The following is a 20,706-nucleotide window of genomic DNA, read 5'->3' as shown; positions in this document are numbered from 1 at the left end:
AAACAGTTCCTTAGTATACCATGTTTAAATAACTCAAAACATGGAACTGCTCATGTACCTGTGCATGGTTACCAGGTTAAATATGACTGTTTTAAAGAAAGGGAAAATACAGGAAACAATAGGGCACAAAATTGAAGAGCAAAGTTCTCAGCAGCTCATTCTTGCCAAAATTACTTCTCAGCATACTTGGTTTTCAATCAGAGGTCAGTGACTTCACCCTGTTCCCACATCGATCCCAAAGCTGATCTAAGAAGTTGGGGCATCTGGGCTCTCAAATCCAGAACCAAAAATATTCTTGGCCCAATTACTTGGGAACCTTAACTATAACCACATTAATATTCTGTCCTGTTGAACTTATCTAAATAAACCAGATTTATATGTAACATTCCCCTAGTCCTCCCCCCAGAAAAATAATTTTGGGAAGAGGAAAGAAATGTCGAGAGAAATGAGTTCTCACAGTCTTTAATCCCCAAAGCGACTCTTACTCAAGAGAATAGAAGGGTGACTTTCCTAACTCACTCACTGAACCATAGCTTCTCAGGGTTGGTATGAGTCTTACAAAATCTATAAACATTTTAGCTTAGTTCCCTCTGCCACTGTTAAAACATTAAGTGCTAAATAAAACGTAGACCTCAGTCTCTTCCTACCCACGAGGAAAGGCCGCGCTCTAGGAAGACAGTGGAAAGCAAGTATCGCTGTCCTAATCATTGCAGCTGACTAAAAGGTACGGAGATCCGGGTATAAAAGTTAAGGCCTTCATATTTTTTAAAATACTGACTTAACTACAATGGATAGCTTAATATAAAGATATAAAAAAGAGGGGAAAGGAAATTTCTGTTCACTGTGGGCCAGTTACATGTCAAGCGTGACGCTAAATGTTTTAAGACACTGGAAACAACCAATCATTTCATCGGAGGTGTTCAACTCTCAATGTTAATATTCAGTTATGAATATTAAGTGTGAATATTAATACTTGGTTTATCTGAGACACAAAAACAAAATCACATAAAATTAAACAGCCTGAGATTTGGTTGCAGACAGCATGTTGGTCCATACGAATAACATGCGGGCGACCGGCTGCCTGTTCCTATCTGCTCGTTGTGTCCATCCACACGTGCTCTGGCGCTGAAACGCTGTGTGCGAACACCGCTTCCCCTCTCCAGAGGCCCAAAGTGCCGCCACTAGGCTGCTGCCCAGAAATAAGCACACCACCATTTTGATCAACTTCGGCTCCTTTTTATTCAGGAAGCACACACTAACTCTTTTTATATACTTTCTTTTTTACATTCCAGAAATAAGCGAAAATAGCCGTTTTAAATATGTTACAAAGTTGGCTTTTGGAGCCTAATAAGCTTTTTGAGAGAGAAACCAGCCAACTGACCTTTTCATCAAAGCACCAGTCTCTTCGGTCTTTGCCCAGCTCTGCCCCAGCACTGGCCGCATCCAACCGGCTGAAAGCTAATGGAGGGCTGCTGTGAGACTCTCTGCAAGGCACCAAGAACAAGCAGCTCCAGCTCCTTTCTTCAGCTTAAGCCAAAGTGTCTGAAGGGTTTCAAGTGCTCTCTCAGCATGAAGACTAGAATTTGTTAAAACTGACATATCACAAGGTACAGTAAATCACTTCCAATATTCTGAAAACCACACGGTAGAAGTTATAAATAAATGAACACCAAAATTACATTAAGAAAGTTTTACATCATTTAGTTGATAAGGACATTTACATGTACAGCACAATTTACTGTTAAACATTCTATAACTGGCTTCACACAAAGATGAAAATAGATAATACAAACTGATCTGACATTTTAAGTCTGGAATTAAGACTGTAGTTTTACTGTAGGTTAATATCGACTTCACATATTGTTGCAGACTGCTGTGCTATGCCCTTTAAAAGGGGAATTTCTTTCTCAGGGTGAAATCCCATTTGGATGTGCGTTCTGGCTTTGTACAGACTACTAAAATCTGAGGGACACAGCAATATCAAAGACACAAATGGTAAGTGCACAATAGCATCTGCTGGCTTAAGCTAATACAAGTGGACAGAATTTTTCAGGTTCCAGTATCTAATAAAAGCACACTATATGAAATGAACAAGGTGAAATATCTTAAGAACGAATTATACTCTGCAACTGGAACATGGAACATTTCTTTAATTCACAGATATGCCTCATTAGGCATTCACAAAATAAATTAGTAAGACCTCAATTCGCTTGAGGCATCACAAGCTCGTAATGCCCCACCTGGCCCTCCTGCTTGAGCTGATCTAGCAGGTCTTCCTTCCGTCTTTTCCTACCCACCACCAGGTACCTGTCGTGGCCCACCCCATGAGACTTACTCTTAAGCCCGTACTTCTGGGCGATCTGATGGATCTGTTTCCGCTCGTCGTTAGTCAGCTCTGTAGAGAAAGTCAAATCCGTGTGGCTATCGGAGCGGGCGTAGTTTCTGATGATCTGTTCTATATCTCTCTTGGCAATTTTATTTACCCTTTCTACATCAAGCCCAAGCCCTTCCCGCTTATGCTGCTCTTTGACAGAGATTGGCTCCCGAATGCCCTCGCCAGATTTACCTAAACCACCACCCGTCCAGCCCATCTTTCTCAGCAGCTGGTTCCCTATGTTATCTTCTCTGATTTGTTGTTTGTAAGCCTCCTCTGCGGAGCGGCCCTGAATTTCATTTCTTGAAATCACATCTTCAACAGTGCCCTTCTTCAGGTTGTTAATGACGGTCGGCTGGGTCTTTTTGAGGGTTTTCACAGCTTCACCAGCAGCTTCGTATTTGACGGTTTTCTTCACTCCGATGGCTTCTGCGATCACTTCACTCTCTAGGATCACCTTGCATTTCCATCGGAGGCCTGTCATTCTCTCATAGACGTATTCAACCGTCATCCGGTTAAACTGAGCTGTGTCATTCAGCGTGCACACAGGATTTGAAGAATTCTCATAAACGACAAGATCCTTTATATCTTTCTTCTTGCCAGATCCCCTAGAGGAAGAGCCTGTATGGCACTGTGAACTTTTGACAGATGGGTAAGTGGGTTGTGTTTTCTGAAGGATTTTCAAAGCCTCATCAGCAGCTGCATGTTTACTTGTTTTTTTGGTTCCATAACCTTCAGCTAAGCAGTGATCCTGCAAAAATACTCGACAACGCCATGTGCGATTTGGCATCATCTCATATTTGTATTCAACTGACATTTTGTTGAATGAGGCAGAATTGTTAAGGATACCAATTGCATCATTTGCATTTTCTGTAAGGACAAAATTGGTCCAGTGTTTGGCAGAAGCATTAAAAATTGGCTGCCCTGAGGCATCTTTAGCCAGCACCACCAGCTCTTCGGGTGGTTTCAGAGCTGGAGGAAATTCATACAAATGCACACCAACCTGGCACACCACAAGGTCCTCGCCAATTGTGTGCTTGAATTTCCGTCGGATAACCCTAACTTCAATACGTTTCTGCAAGAGTTTTACAGCTAGCTCAGTGGCCCGATCCCTGGACCCATTCTTGCTGCCAGCATAACCTGTGGTTAAGTAGATATTTTGGCATCTAACTTCACAAGCGTAACCATCTGTTAGAAGTTTTTTATTTTTGGGGATGTCAGCAGGAGGGATTTCTTTTAAAGGAGCATATATATACTCAGGATTTGTCTTACATGCCTGAATACAACGAGTTAACATGTATGTATAATTGATTTTGTCAGACCCAGAGGTCATCTCTGGATTAGAAAGGTTGTTCCAGATAGTCGCTGCTAACTTCTCAATGAAATACCGCTTCTCAGCCACCACTGACTCAGGAAATGTCTGTGACGACGAAGGCTCACGAGCTGACTGCGAGTTTGCCTGCTTCGGCTGCGAGTTTGCCTGCTTCGCTGTGCTGCTTGGGGCAGGCTTCCCACTGTCAGAATACATGGCGGCTGTTACAGGCTGGTCTTTTGTGAAAATAAATCCCGATGAATCACAATACTGAGAATTCCCATCTTGGATGCTAAAAGAGTCTTGAGTATAATCTTGGTAGATGTCTCTCCGCATGCGGGCAAAACGCGCTTGTTCTTTTATCTCTTTTGTACGAGGGCCATAAGGATCTTCCTGCCTTTCATCTTTTGAACTACTAGCTACAAAATGTACAGGCTCAAAACGAGGTCTCACATGGTATTTGGAACCGGCTTGCTTTTTGGGAGGATTTGGACCTACAGAATGAGTGAAATGTACAATTCATTAAAAAGGGAATATTTCAAAAGAACCAAGTAGGAAAATAGTACCAACCATATTATTTGCAAGCTGCATTGTCAGTACAAAATACTTCCCACCAAAACAAAACAAAACACAAAACAACAAACACTTCAGGTCATTTAGGCAAAGGGATGTAATATCAATGCTAAGGGTCCAGCCTAAGGAGGGATGCTTCCTGTCCTTCCATGTTTAAGGGAAGGGACTTGATAGAAAATATGTCATTGAGTCAAGTATGCAGATCACCACATCATGCAGGAATGATGGGTGCTTTTGCAACTAACGAGTCAGAGCACAAGTGAAGTGTACCGAGTAAGAAGCTGTTCCCATATAGTATCATACCACCTGTGTGAAAAGTGCCCTTAAGGACTGCAATTGGAACAGATGGCTAGAGCCGTGTGCAAAGGTTCTGTGTTTTGTATCAGAGGTGAGTGACTGATGGCGCTTTACACTAAAAATCAAATGAAAATGATTATTGAAAGATCCCAAAGGCTTTCAACTTCAAAATCTTAGTCCTGACCTATTCTGCATAAAAGAGCATTTGTCTATTTTAGTTCTACAACAAGCAACAGGTAGAAACTAATGATTTAGGAGGGCTATCAAGTTTAACGGTCTAGAAGAACTCTGTTGAGGCTGTACCGGACACTGGACCTTCCTCCCTATAACACTGTGCAGTCGAAAGCTGCTCCATCTTGGACCCATCCAGGAGGATTTAGTTACTAATATGCTCAAACGATCAGAGTATAAGGTTTTTCTATTTAGACAGAGGCTCATGGCATGGACTTCAAAGACAGCATTATAGTGTGACTTCAGTATTCTTGGTCTTTAGTTCTATTTAGCATCCTCAAAAAACACAAAAAACTGCACATAGCTAAAAGTTAAAATTCTTTTACATTTGTGTGAGATCCAATGTTACCAATGTTATTTAAAATTATATACCATGCTCATATTATTAAAAAAAAAAGGCCATGTCAGTTCTTCAAATCCCACCTTCCAGAAACAAGTATCCTCACCATCACATGCTGAGAGGTGACGTTTCTGACCTTTGGAAGGTTTGGACAGCATCAGATCATATGAAGGCATCTCCCCAATATCAATACCTTCGGCCATATGAAGAATTTTTTCCATCAAGCATGGGCTGTACCTATTTAAATTAAGATAATCGACTATTAAAACAGATAAGAATGTCATTTTTTATAAAAGCTTCCAAATGAACCAATCTTATCATTGTTCTCATAGGACATTTTCAACAGAATATTATGGCTATAAAAACTAAAGAATCAGCCCTACAATACTTACCTATGAGATGAGTAATTATGTTTGTCACTACAAGACAGACATAAAAAATCAAGAAACTTAAGCCAATATCATCAATAAGTCCACAAACAAGTGCTGGCGAGGATGTGGAGAAAAGGGAACCCTCCTGCACTGCTGGTGGGAATGCAGACTGGTGCAGCCACTGTGGAAAACAGTATGGGGATTCCTCAAGAAATTAAAAATCGAACTGCCTTTTGACCCAGCCATCCCACTTCTGGGATTATGTCCTAAGAACCTCAAAACACTATTTTGAAAGAATACATGCAGCCCTATAGTCACTGCAGCATTATTTACAATAACCAAAATGTGGAAGCAACCCAAGTACCCATCAATAGAAGAGTGGATAGAAAAGTGGTGGTACATACATACCATGGGAATATTTCAAAAGATATAACAGTCATAAAACAAGAATTAAATCTTACCATTTGTGATAGCATGAATAGACCTAGAAGGTATTATGCTAAGTAAAATAAATCACAGAAAAGACAAATACTGTATGATTTCACTTATATGTGGGATCCAAAGAAAAAAATAAATGAACAAACAAGACTGAAAGAGACTCATAGACACAAGAGAGCAGACTGTTGGTTATCAGAAGGAAGGAGGATTTGGGGACTGGGTTAGAGAGGTGGAGAGGCCAGGGGCCTGGCCAGCTGGCTCAGTGATAGAGTGCCAGCCCAGTGTGTGGATGTCCTGGGTTCAATTCCCAACCAGGGCACACAGGAGAAGCAACCATCTGCTTCTCCACCCCTCCCCCTCCCCCTTTTCTCTCCCCACCCCCACACCCGCAGCCATAGCTCGATTGGTTCCAGCAAGTTGGCCTGGGGTGCTAAGGATGGTTCCCTGGAGCTTCTGGCCTCAGGTGCTAAAAATAGCTTGATTGCCAAGCAATGGCCCTAGATGGTCAGAGCATCGCCCCATTGGGGCTTGTGGGTAGATCCAGGTTTGGGTACATAGGCGAGTCTGTCTCTCTGCCTCCCCTCCTCTCACTTAAAAAAAATTTTAAAAAAAGGAGGTGAAGGGGCTAAGGAGCACAAATTGGTAGTTACAAAATAGTCCCAGGGATGTAAATTACAACACAGGGAATGTGGTAACTATGTATAATGCCAGGTGAGTACTACAAATATAGGAGGAAAGACTTTGTAAAGTATGCAATTGTCTAATCACTATGCTGTACATCTGAAACTAATAGAAAATAAAGTTGACTGTAAACTGTAATTGAAAAATGAGAAATAAAATTTGGCCCTGGCTGGTTTGCTCAGTGGATAGTCTGGTTTGCATGTGGATGTCCCAGGTTTGTTTCCCGGTCAGGGCACACATGAGAAACGACCACCTGCTCCTCTTCCTGTCCCTTTCCCCCTCCTGCAGCCAGTGGCTCAGTTAGGCCTAGCATCAGCCTCAGATGCTGAGGATAGCTCGGTTAATTTGAGCATCAGCCCCAGACGTGGTTGCTGGGTGGATCCTAGTCAGGGCATATGTGGGAATCTGTCTACCTCCCCTCTTCTCACTTAAAAAAATTCTCTAATGTATTTTTTACTGATGCTAGAGAGAGAGGAAGAGAGAAGGAGGGAAAAGAAGAGAGAGAGAGAAACATCAATTTGTTATTCCACTTATTTATGTACTCATTGGCTGATACTTGTATGTGTCCTGAGGGAATCAAACCTACAGCCTTGGTGTATGGGAACAGTGCTCTAGCCAAGTGAGTAATCCAGCGCCAGGGCCAAAAGATACAATTTAAAGTTCTTTAAAAAAAAGAAGAAAGAAAGAAATTTAGGCCAAGACCTTACCTTGAAGTTTGAATTGAAAGTATCCATATAAACTAATGATTTATTTTTCTCTATTTTACATGAGTATTACATGTAAATAATTACATTTATATGTTTATAAAAGTCCTAAGAATGTTAAGAGTTGCTGGGTTGTTAAAATCCAGACTGTGTGGCCCTGGCCGGTTGGCTCAGTGGTAGAGCGTCGGCCTGGCGTGCGGAAGTCCCGGGTTCGATTCCCGGCCAGGGCATACAGGAGAAGCATCTGCTTCTCCACCCCTCCCCCTCTCCTTCCTCTCTGTCTCGTCTCTCTCTTCCCCTCCTGCAGCCAAGGGCTCCATTGGAGCAAAGATGGTCCGGGCGCTGGGGATGGCCCTATGGCCTCTGCCTCAGGCGCTAGAGTGGCTCTGGTTGCAACAGAGCGATGCCCCGGATGGGCAGAGCATCGCCCCCTGGTGGGCAGAGCATCATCCCCTGGTGGGCGTGCCGGGTGGATCCCGGTCGGGCACATGCGGGAGTCTGTCTGACTGTCTCTCCCCGTTTCCAGCTTCAGAAAAGTACAAAAAAAAAATCCAGACTGTGATCTCTGTCATTTTCCATTAAGAAGAATCAGGGTCCTTAGAGCAATGGCTCATTCCAAGTCTGGGGCAAGAAATGTATAATATGAACTTGGAAGATCTTGTACTTGAAAACGAGGAACCTTTAAGACTTCAGGAATTGTGTCAAATGAACACAGAAGCCAACTTGAATAGCCTCCTACTGGCAAAGTGAGCCAACTTGAGTTATCAATTAGAACAGTAACAGCAGTGGATTGAAACACATCAAATATGTTAAAATCCATTAGTTCAAAAAGATACTTACAAACTCATTATTGGTCACCTTTGAAGGATGGCAGAGAATCAAGTCATTTCCCCAAAATGAGTAATATTAAAAAAAGAAAGGATTTATCTTGCACTTTCCATAAAAATTACATCTCAGAGCAAATAAAGAGTTGATGAAGAAAATTCTTTTGCAGAAGAAGCCCAGCTAATAATGTAGGAATGATTACTACCTTTTTGCAACCCATAATGCAATAATAAATGATCATCAATGGTTGCTAAGCCTATTAGGTGAAAAGTTGATGGGGAAGAACCCAGAAACAGACCTGCACAAACACGCTCAACTGCTTGTTAAAAGCTGCAAGAGCAACGCAATGGAGGAAGGACAGCTGTTTCCAAAAACAGCACTGGAGCAAGTGGGCAGCTACAGGCAACAGATGATACCATGACCGACGCCTCAAACTGTATAAAAAATTAATTCAAAACGCATCATGGACCTAAACATAAAATGTAAACCTATAAAACTTTTATTAAAAAAACGAGGAAAGCCAGTCCAAGTGGATAGACTGTTGGACTGGGACACAGCGGACCCAGGTTTGAAACCCCGAGGTCGCTGGCTTGAGTGCGGGCTCACCAGCTTGAGTGCAGGGTCGCTGGCTTTAGCGTGGGATCATAGACAGGACCCCATGGTCGCTGGCTTGAGCCCAAAGGTCGCTGGCTTGAAGCCCAAGATCACTGGCTTGAGTCCAAGGTCGCTGGCTTGAGCAACAGGTCACTCAGTCTGCTGTAGCCCCCCTGTCAAGGCACATGTGAGAAAGCAATCAATAAACAACTAAGGTGCCACAATGAAGAATTGATGCTTCTCATCTCTATCTGTCCCTAGCTATTCCTGTCTCTGTCAAAAAACAAACAAACAAACAAAAAAACCTGAGGAGAAAATCTTCAGGATCTAGACTCAGAAAAACAGTTTTTATACTTGACACCAAAAAACTATCCATAAAAGAAAAAACTGACAAAAATGTACTTCATCAAAATTAAAAACTTTTCTCAAAACACCCTGTGAAGAGGATGAAAAGACAAGATACAAACTGGGGGAAATATATGCAAACTACACGCTTGCCAAAAAACTAGTATCTAGTAGAAATGCCTCTCAAAAACACAACAGTAAAAGCATATTTAAAAACAAACACAGGAGGCCTGGCCTGTGGTGGCGCAGTGAATAAAGCACTGACCTGGAATGCTGAGGTCGCCGGTTTGAAACCCTGCACTTGTGTGGTCAAGGCACAAATGACAAGCAACCAATGAACAACTAAAGTGAAGCAACTATGAGTTGACACTTCTGGCTACCTCCACTCAGTAAAACCAATAAATGAAATCTTGAAAAACAAACAAACAAACAACAACAAAAAAAAAAACAAAAGACATGAAGAGAAAATTTCACCAAATAGGAGATACAGATTGCATATAAGTACATTGAAAAGATGTTCAACATCATTAGCCACCAGAGAAATACAACTTAGAACGATAATGAGAGGTTACTACACACCTATCACAATGGCTAAGATAAAAAACAGTGACACCACCAAATGCTGGCAAGGATGCAGAGGATCTGGACCATTCACACATTGCTGGTGGGAAGCCCAGGCCGGTTGGCTCAGCGGTAGAGCATCGGCCTGGCATGCGGGGGACCCGGGTTCGATTCCCGGCCAGGGCACATAGGAGAAGCACCCATTTGCTTCTCCACCCCCGCCCCTCCCTCCTTCCTCTCTGTCTCTCTCTTCCCCTCCCGCAGCTGAGGCTCCATTGGAGCAAAGATGGCCCGGGCGCTGGGGATGGCTCCTTGGCCTCTGCCCCAGGCGCTAGAGTGGCTCTGGTCGCAACAGAGCGACGCCCCAGAGGGGCAGAGCATCGCCCCCTGGTGGGCACAGCGTTGCCCCTGGTGGGCATGCCGGGTGGATCCCGGTGGGGCGCATGCGGGAGTCTGTCTGACTGTCTCTCCCCATTTCCAGCTTCAGAAAAATACAAAAAAAAACAAAAAAACAAAAAACCCCAAAACATTGCTGGTGGGAATATAAAATAGTATAGCCGCCTGACCAGGCAGTGGCGCAGTGGATAGAGCATTGGACTGGGATGCAGAGGACCTAGGTTCGAGACCCCGAGGTTGCCAACTTGAGTGCGGGCTCATCTGGTTGGAGCAAAAACTCACCAGCTTGGACCCAAGGTCGCTAGCTCGAGAAAATGGTTACTCAATCTGCTGAAGGCCCGCGGTCAAGGCACATATGAGAAAGCAATCAATGAACTACTAAGGTGTTGCAATGCGCAACGAAAAACTAACGATTGATGCTTCTCATCTCTCTGTTCCTGTCTTGTCTGTCTCTGTCTATCTCTCTCTCTGTCTCTGAAAAAAAAATAGTATGGCCACTCTGGTAACCAACTTGGAAGGTTTTTATAAAATTAAACATGCAATTACCATACGGCCTACCAATTACACTCTTGGGGCGTTTATCTCAGAAAAAATGAAAATGTATGCTCATGCAAAAACCGGCACACAAAGGCTCACAGCAGCTATGTTCGGAGCAGTCAGAAACTGAAATGAGCACAGATACCCTTTAACAGAGAAATGGTTAAACTCTGGTATACATACACCATGGTACACTGCTCAGCAATAAACTATTAAAGTACTAAATAAAAAAGAGATTAAAAAAAAGCCTGACCAGGTAGTGGTGCAGTGGATAGAGCGTCAGACTGGGACCCAGAGGACCCAGGGTCGAGACCCTGAGGTTGCCAGCTTGAGTACGGGCTCATCTGGTTTGAGCAAAGTTCACCAGCTTAGACCCAAGGTCGCTGGCTCAAGCAAGGCGTTACTCGGTCTGCTGTAGCCCCCAGTCAAGGCACACATGAGAAAGCAATCAATGAACAACTACGGTGTCACAACAAAAAACTGATGATTGATGCTTCTCATCTCTCTCCGTTCCTGTCTGTCTGTCCTTCTCTCTGTTGCTGTAATACAAAAGAAAAAAAAAAAGGGAATAAAATATTGACACATGCAATATTGTGTATGAGTGAGAAGGATCCTTGTGGTATTGGAACTGTTCAATATCTTGGCTGTGGTAATAAAATTGTATAGAACACAGCCCTGGCCAGTTTGCTCAGTGGTAGAGCATCGGCCCAGCATGTGGAAGTCCCAGGTTCAATTCCTGGTCAGGTCACACAGGAGAAGCAATCATCTGCTTCTCCACGCCCTCTTCCCCCTTACCCTTCTGCAGCTATCGCTTAATTGATTCAAGTACATCAGCCCCAGGTGTTGAGGATGGCTCCCCAAGCCTCTGCCTCAGGCACTAAAAATAGCTCGATTGTGAGCATGGCCCTAGATGGACAGGGCATTAGCCCCAGACGGGGTTTTCTGGGTGGATCCTGGCCAGGGCATATGTGGAAGTCTATCTCCCCTCCTCTAACTTGGAAAATAATAATAATAAATGAGTTAATTAATGAATAAATAATTGTATAGAACACACATACACATGGGTACTGGTAAGACTGGGGGAATCTGAGTAAAATCAGTGGAGTCTAACAATGTCATTATCCTGGTTATTATATCATACGATTTTGCAATATGTTATCATGGGAGGAGCTGGGTAGAGAGTACAAAGCATCTCTTCATGTTATTTCATATAATTACATGTGAATCTACAATTACCTCATTAAAAATTTCAATTAAAAAACTGACAGGGAACTTTTTCATATCACTAAAAGTGGGACAAGCAGACATGTGCCCCATGATGTTCGTATCACATAACAGGACAAAAAAACTATCTATAGAGTATTCCTGCGCCTCAAATCATTGAACCTGAACCTGATCAGGTCCCTAACTCGGAAAAACATGTTCAACACCATGACAAGAATCTCAGCAGCCAAACCCAGAATGAAGGAAACACTATGTGACAACCCAGTTTCTTCATCAAATGAGTAACAGGAAAATAAAAAGGAAAAGGGAATTGTGTATAGGTTAAAAGAGAGATCGACCAAATACGTACATTGAGTGGGCCTTATTTGGATCATGAATCCAACAAACCAATTGCAAGAAGAAATTTTGAGACAAATGGAAAAAACTAAACACAGACTAGGCATTGGGTGATTTTAATTAATTGTTAATTTTAATAAGTGTGAATAAAGGTATTACAACTAAATTTTTTAAAATTCCTAGCTGGGGCCCTGGCCAGTTGGCTCAGCGGTAGAGCGGCAGCCTGGTGTGCGGGGGACCCAGGTTCGATTCCCGGCCAGGGCACATAGGAGAAGCGCCTATTTGCTTCTCCACCCTCACCCCCCTCCTTCCTCTCTGTCTCTCTCTTCCCCTCCCGCAGCAGAGGCTCCATTGGAGCAAAGATGGCCTGGGCGCTGGGGATGGCTCCTTGGCCTCTGCCCCAGGCGCTAGAGTGGTTCTGGTCTCGGCAGAGCGACGCCCCCTGGTGGGCAGAGCATTGCCCCTGGTGGGCGTGCCGGGTGGATCCCGGTCGGGCGCATGCGGGAGTCTGTCTGACTGTCTCTCCCCGTTTCCAGCTTCAGAAAAGAAAAAAAAAATTCCTAGCTGGCCTGGCCTGCGGTGGCACAGTGGGTAAAGTGTTGACCTGGAATGCTGAAGTCGCGGGTTCGAAACCCTGGGCTTGCCGGGTTAAGTTATATACGAGAAGCAACTACTACAAGTTGATGCTTCCCACTCCTCCTGCACTGCCTTTCTTTCTCTCTACCTCCTCTCTCTAAAATCAATAAATAAAATCCTTAAAAGAAATCCTTATCTGGTACAATGCATATTTAAGTATTCACCGGGGAAACGGCATCAAGAGTTTCTTTAACATACTCCAGCCAATCTTCTACAGGGGCAAAATCCATGAAATGAGTAGGACAGTACTCACCCTTCCTACCTTCATCCTTTCCCAGCCTATGACCGAAAAAGAGATTCCTGGTGGCATGTGGGAAGAAAGTTCTGGAAATGAGAAACTATTACACCTTTGCATGATAGATTCTGAACTTGAAGGAGAACAACATTTTCCATTTTTAGCACAATAGTTTCTACACCCATCAGATGTCTGTCTTTGCAAAGCAGAGAAGTCAAGACATGGTGGCCTTCACTGACAGATTACCGGGAGCAAGCCCAGCTGTAACCTGCACATCAAACTGGTAACTGCTCCTGCTGCTGTTAACACCAGTATTTAAATGCCAGGAATAATTTTATTTTCATTTACTCTTATCCAAACACTGGAAAGCATAGCCTAAAACGTCATATGTTCTATAGACCGCTTCCACTGTTTTGGGAGCCCAATTTCTAAGGTATGACATGAAAACAAGAAATTATCAAAACAGTAGCAGTCTACAAGTCTTAAACTGGCAATGCCACCTTTGCTACCAAACTTGGTACTGCGACCAAGCCACTCACCTTCAATTGCAGTCAAAATTCTCCAGACCTCCAATTCGAGCCTGATTCTAAGTAGGTATCAAACTGTAAACAGCAAGCAGGTCATAATCCAGGGTGCATGGATGACGCCTTTAGGGCTCACTGCATCTACACTCACTTTTCTCTCAGGTTTCTTCCAGCAATAGTAACGATTATACCTGTTCATTGTTCCTATTCATTACACCAGCCGCAAAACTGAACATCTCCCATAGGCTACAAAAATGACCCTCTGGGCAGGTTACCAGTCCTATATCAGGAAGTCCTAGTACTGAAGAAGCCCAACCAGCTCAAACAATGGAAAAGACCTTATAGTGCCTAACACTTGACTATTCCAAGCACAAAGAAAATATCAATCTGGAGTCTTTAAGGAAACCACTAGGATTTAATTCTCATTTCTGAAGTTCTCCAGAGGGTAGCTATCCAGGGATAAAGAAGTGGTTCCACAGATTTGAAATGAGCCGAGGTAGTAAAGCTTTCATTACCCAGTTTTCTCTAGTGTACTTTTTGTAGGGGATTTAAAAATAACACCTTTATGCCAGAAATTTTAGGGACTCACCAAGCAAAGCACCTATGAACCCAACTGCTGATAACTTCATTAACATTTTGGGGTTTACATTTTATTCATTTTCTATGTTCGCCATAGTCCTCCCCTTACCCCTAATCACTATCATATCATCTATGTTGATTTGCAATTTGGTGAGGTGTTTTGTGTGTGTGTGTGTGTGTGTGTTTCTTAATTTACTGTATAGCTTCTTCTCCACGTCATTACCAAATGAGATTTAGTGGCTATAAAATATTCTATCTTTAGAGGGATTATGATGGAAAAATATCATTAAGACAAGTCTAATACAGTAATTTTAAGATGCCTGATTATTATATATTTAAGTCTGTTGATTTACCTATTTGGTTGTAAATGCTTACAAAAGAAAACCAAAAACCTCCAGCAGGTCTTTATGGTCTCCAAAGGTAGGTTATTATGTACCAAACTTTTGGAAATCAGTACGCTAGTCAACTGCCCCACCGTGCCTAGCACATAAAAAGATGGTTTCTAATAGATAAAGACATCTGAGTTCATGAATCTTACATTCTTGAACAAAAACAGTCACACACAGGTGCATGCTTATTATATACAACAGCACCTGAGATTTAATAAATATTCAGTAGTAGATACTTTCAAAAGGTTTGTATTAAACTGGGTCTTCTCAGTCCAAGTAAAAAGACTGAGGTTTGAAAACTCAGCAAAGATTAGGATTGCCAAGTGTAAAATTATTTATTCAAAATTATTCATATGCCTGACCTGTGGTGGAGCAGTGGATAAAGCGTTGACCTGGAACGCTAAGGTGGCCAGTTCAAAACCTTGGGCTTGCCTGGTCAAGGCACATATAGGAGTTGATGCTTCCTGCTCCTCCCTTCTCTCTCTCTCTCTCCTCTCTAAAATGAATAAATTAATAAAGTCTTTAAAAAAATTATTCATAAGACTCCTAACACAAGTAAATAACACCCAGCCAGATTATTGATGAGTCTTTTGAAAGATCCCACTCATACTTCATTAGCTAGTGACTGATACCCTCTACCTGCTACACGCAAAGTTGGTTTTACAGCACGAGCCCACTGGCATCTGCCTTCTAAACACCAGTCTCACATCGACGAGGACGATGAGAAGACACAAACAGTCATGGTGACAAAGCTGGCTTCATTTTAAAATATATTTTCGTGGTTAATTAACATCGATAGCATCAAAGGTCAACAGGCAGGATTCTGGTTCTAATCCTAGTGATGAAGAATGATTAGAAAACTGAATGCTCTGGTTAACCAAGCATTCTGCTTTATTAACTATACATATATTTAACTACAACTTCTCAGTAAAAAATTGCACAGATTCCCTGGCATCCATATGAATCATTATATAAGTGCTATAGATGTCCTTGATTAGAAGACTGAACTACTCTCTCTCTCTCCCTCTCCTCTCTAAAATGAATAAATAGGCCCTGGCCGGTTGGCTCAGCGGTAGAGCATCGGCCTGGCGTGCGGGGGACCCGGGTTCGATTCCCGGCCAGGGCACATAGGAGAAGTGCCCATTTGCTTCTCCACCCCCCACCTCCTTCTTCCTCTCTGTCTCTCTCTTCCCCTCCTGCAGCCAAGGCTCCATTGGAGCAAAGATGGCCCTGGCCCAGGTGCTGGGGATGGCTCCTTGGCCTCTGCCCCAGGCGCTAGAGTGGCTCTGGTCTCGGCAGAGCGATGCCCCGGAGGGGCAGAGCATCGCCCCCTGGTGGGCAGAGCTCCACCCCTGGTGGGCGTGCCAGGTGGATCCCGGTTGGGAGCATGTGGGAGTCTGACTGTCTCTCCCCGTTTCCAGCTTCAGAAAAATACAAACAAACAAACAAACAAAAATGAATAAATAAAAAAATTTAAAAAAAAATTAAAAGGCCTGACCTGTGGTGGTGCAACGGATAAAGCGTCGACCTGGAATGCTGAGGTCACCGGTTCGAAACCCTGGGCTTGCCTGGTCAAGGCACATATGGGAGTTGATGTTTCCAGCTCCTCCCCCCTTCTCTCTCTCTGTCTCTCCTCTCTCTCTCTCTGTCTCTCCGCTCTCTCTCTCTCTCTCTCTCTCTCTCTCTCTGTGTCTCTCCCTCTCCTCTCTAAAATGAATAAATAATTTTTTTTTTAAAAAAAGAAGACTGAACTAGCTTCTCATCAGCCACAAGATATATTTTGGAAATTCCTTGCAGAAAAAACGGACAGATTGTTTACTTTTATGAAACAGACAAATAGAAAAAGTGAAGAGAAATCACTCCGGCCTTTTGAGCTTCCTGGTCGCTTGGACTGTGATGGAAAAATGAAATACTTTACCCTATAAAGCAGTGGTCTCACGGTGTCATCTCTGGATGGCTTCACTTCATCGTCAGCACCATCTAGGAACTTGTTAGAAGTGAAAATTCTAGGACCCTGCACCTCAGAGCTACTGAATCGGAAACCTCGGGAATGGGGCCCAGCAATCTGTGTTTTTCAGAAGCCTGAGTGATGATTCTGATGCCTGCTCAAGCTTGAGAATCGCTGTTACAAAGTTAAAAAGACATTGAAATGTGTTTCTTGAAAATGGCACTATCACCAAAAGGACTGAACCATGCTTTGCCTCCCTGCACATTTGAGCCCCGCTTGTCTTGGTCGTATGATCAAGGAGCTTTCACAGATACCTTTGACCAAGGAGTTACCTCAGCCCCAAAAGAAACGGAACACACAAAGTCCTGCTAGATGCTGGGAAAGGTGCAAGTTCCCTTCTTGCTATTGTTCACAACTTGTTCTATAAGTCAAGGACTGGACCTTGAACAGCAAATTATGTTTAGAATAGGCTGTTGCAGCACATATTCTACAGTTCCCTTGAGAGAAGAGTCTTCTAGCTCGGTTGTGAGCATGGCCCAAGATGAGCAGAGCATCGGCCCCAGATGGGGGCTGCCGAGTGGATTCCGACTGAGGCACATGCGGGAGTCTGTCTCTCTGTCTCCCCTCCTCTCACTTGGAAAAGAAGAAGAAGAGTCTTCTGTCACAAAATAAGACCAGAAAACAAGAGCTCTGCCAACATCAACATTAACAAGTACCGGAATACAGATTTTCCCCACCGAAAGCTGACAGCTCTCAGAAAGCCTGCCGAAAGTGGAAGACTGCACGTGGTTCCTAGCTCACAAAATTCTTTATTGTGTCTGCTTTCTCCCGTATCTAAGTTCATTATAATGCCGACACTGCTTTTCGGTTAGGCTATTTCATAATGTTATGGCAACTTGCACCGACTGAACTGACTTAACTACAATGTCACATGGTAACTATAATATATACACAGATGTTCTTTGGCAAGTGCACACACACATACACAAGATGCCTTGGAAGCTTGAGCTTTTAACACTGACTACCATTGGCCTGGCTAGTGTTTTAACGTCTCACTTATGTATAAGGCTGCTGTTCTTGGAATGAAATCCTGAGGTATGATAATGATGCGGTTGGTGTCGGTTACTTGCTTTCACTCCTGGTCCATCCTTCCCAAACGTAGCAGCTGTATCTCAGTGGAAAGAGCATCACAAGACTGTGGGACTTTGGAAAAGTCACTATAACTTCATGGCCTCCATTGATTGGGCTGTAAAAATGAGACACCACCCAAAATTCCCCAGGCTATTGTATTCAGTGAGAGACTTAAAATTTTAAGTATTTTGGGCCCTGGCCGGTTGGCTCAGTGGTAGAGCGTTGGCTTGGCGTGCAGAAGTCCCGGGTTCGATTCCCAGCCAGGGCACACAGGAGAAGCGCCCATCTGCTTCTCCACCCCTCCCCCTCTCCTTCCTCTCTGTCTCTCTCTTCCCCTCCCGCAGCAGAGGCTCCATTGGAGCAAAGATGGCCTGGGCGCTGGGGATGGCTCCTTGGCCTCTGCCCCAGGCGCTGGAGTGGCTCTGGTCGCAACAGAGCGATGCCTCGGAGGGGCAGAGGATCGCCCCCTGGTGGGCGTGCCGGGTGGAACCCGGTCGGGCGCATGCGGGAGTCTGTCTGACTGTCTCTCCCCGTTTCCAGCTTCAGAAAAATAAAAAAATAAATAAATAAAAATTTTAAGTATTTTGGACATTATAAAACTATAGTCATCCATAATCTACACGTTTACTGAGTGACTATTATAAAAGACACTCTTCTAGGCACTGTAAATAAAGGTATGAAAAAGAAAGCATAAACCCTTTCCCCAAAGGAGCTTACATTCTACTGGGAAGGTAAGATTTATTAACACAGATGGTTATTATCCTCCCATGTATGATTTTTTTTTTTAGGATTGATTCCCCATGGTCTTCTAGTATATTAAGATCTATGATAAAGGTATCTTCTCACCTGCAGGAACAATATTGTTAAATGAAGGTCAATTAGATTTATCTGACAGGTTTAATAACTGAAGCTTCCCCACTGGTAATCAGTTCCTCCAGTGAAAGAATCATTTTCTCTGGAGGCAGAAATTACACTAACCTAGAGAAGACAGAAAAACATGAATTTTTGTGAAGAGAGCAAAGTATCACAATGGATACCATATTCAACAATTAAGGGTAGGAGTGGACAATCCTATGTTCCTGGATCTGTTAGTTATTCCTCAACCTGAATTTGCTCAACTTGATCTGATCTTTTTCCAGAATTTTTCATCCTTCCTAATAAAAAAAAAAAATCACTGTGAGGCAGGAGTGTCAAAACAAGAAGCCTCTCAGTCTATCAAAGGAATAATTAATTTAGTATAAGATCAATTTGGGGTTCTGAAGGACAGAGGTACAAGAAGTCTTGTTTAAAAAAAATGCGTTGGAACCATACTGCAGTCTCCACCAAATGCAAAGAGCTTTCAAAGAGGCCTATTCAGAATGCGCACCAGGTTTCTGAAAAGGGGGGGGGCAACACACCACGCGCACACACACACACAGACACAAGCACACACCCCTAAAACCTCACCCGAGGCAAAATATTAATCCTTCTGATCACAATTAAGGTGAAAGGAGAGAAATCCATTTTTATAGTAAATATATTCATTTCTTTGTTTTCGTCCAGACACATTATGCGCAAATCTACAAACAAGGCGGACCCTGCAGCTGAGACACCTCGTACAAACCGCCGCCCCAGGAGGAGACAGAGAAGCGTTGCTGGGGGCTGCCGTTTTCCTTGAAGAGGATGGAAAGATAGTGGTCAGGAGGAGCCCGGGATTAGAACTGCAGCCCCCCGCCCGCAGACCCCGGCAGCCCCTCGAAGCCCCAACTGGAGGATATTCTCTGCGGATACCGCAGCATTGCAAGGTCCTACGCAGGTCCGAGGTTTTGCTATTCGTCATTTCCCACGCCCTCCAGAACCATCACCACAATGACTACCACCGAGGTGGTCATTGTGGTGATGCTTCCACTTCCAGGAGCAGCTATATCTCCATCCCCTCACTCTTCTAGCTGTTTATGTCATACCCTGTCACCTCCCTCGGTCAACCCCCTCCCCAGGCCAACAGGGTCTTCCAACATCTCCTATTCTCCATCCTCTAAACCCTCACCCGTATCCTGCCCCCACCCCCATCCCAATCCCCATCGCCGATCCCCTATCCCAGTCCCTTAACCCGACTCGAACCCCGTCACTGATCCCCTACCCACGTCCCTTAATCCCACCCGCACACCTTCCTCACCTGCAGCCCAGGAAAACGTGGTTGGTCCAGGCGGCGGAGAGCGCAAGGAGCTGGTCGAGGGCAGCCCCAGGATAGCTGTGCAGGTGCCGACAGATGAAGCTGCGTCGCAGTGCCCACTGCCAGTCACTTTCGTGGCTATAGCGCCACTGCTCCAGCACTGGCTCGGGCGGGGGCGGGGGCGGCGGGAGGGGCGGCAGCGGCGGAGGCGGGAGGGGGGGCAGCGGCGGAGGCGACAGGAAGTCGCCCCCCAACAGCAGACGTCCGCCAGCCATCTTCTCCGCCCCCACGCACGGCCACCAGGGATGAAGCCGACTACCGACCTGGAGCAGGAGGGAACGGGGTCCGGTGGGAGGGGCGCGCCGTGGAGCGAAGACCAACTCTCAGGGGACTAGGGAGTGTACATGGGGAGTGAACGTTCAAGAGGAAAAGGCGCTGACGTCCCGGCGCCGGGAGCACGCCTGCTGCACTCCTGCAACTCGTGGAGGAGCAGGAAGGCGTCCGCAGCAGTCACACGGGAGCCGGAACGCCGAGCCAGACCCCGCGCTCCGCACTTCCAGCCACCCGCAGCCGCACGCTGTACGCGGGGAGGGGGGGGGGAAGACACCAGCACGCGCCGCTCCCCCTTCTCTGGGATCCAGCCTACCTACCCTCGTGCAGCCCGGCGGTCGTGATTCAGTGCGCATGCGCCACGGCTGATCCGTAACTTCCAAATCCCGTCGCTAAATATCGCGCGATGTATATTTTTCCCTTCTGAGAAGACTATGGGCTTTTGACGCACTACGGTGTCTAGTGGAGGGAGGGAACTCCGAGAAGGGAATTTTGGAAGATTCTCAGAGGTTCTGGAACATGTTTCCGTTAAGTCCCTGGAAGACGATCTTAGGTGATTGTTGGCAGCTTTTCCCTGGGTGTCTGAGCGGTATGATAGTGTATGACAGTGGGACCCTGTTCTTCGGAGGGACTTAGGTTTAGA

At 44.6% G+C, this 20,706-nt stretch overlaps 1 protein-coding gene across 1 annotated transcript; it reads right to left on the bottom strand.

Moving 5' to 3' along the window:
* Positions 1–1,396: 1,396 nt before the first annotated feature.
* Positions 1,397–20,392, bottom strand: NKRF (NFKB repressing factor). The gene is made up of 3 exons (XM_066249809.1): positions 19,737–20,392; positions 5,234–5,364; positions 1,397–4,180 (listed from the first exon to the last, which is right to left on the bottom strand). Exons 1-3 carry the CDS (start codon positions 20,006–20,008, stop codon positions 2,202–2,204), a joined length of 2,382 nt encoding a protein of 793 aa, XP_066105906.1. The 5' UTR covers positions 20,009–20,392; the 3' UTR covers positions 1,397–2,201.
* Positions 20,393–20,706: the final 314 nt, after the last annotated feature.

Source organism: Saccopteryx bilineata, chromosome X (genome assembly GCF_036850765.1).
Source record: "Saccopteryx bilineata isolate mSacBil1 chromosome X, mSacBil1_pri_phased_curated, whole genome shotgun sequence".
NCBI lineage: Eukaryota > Metazoa > Chordata > Mammalia > Chiroptera > Emballonuridae > Saccopteryx > Saccopteryx bilineata.
This window is presented reverse-complemented; position numbering and strand designations above follow the sequence as displayed.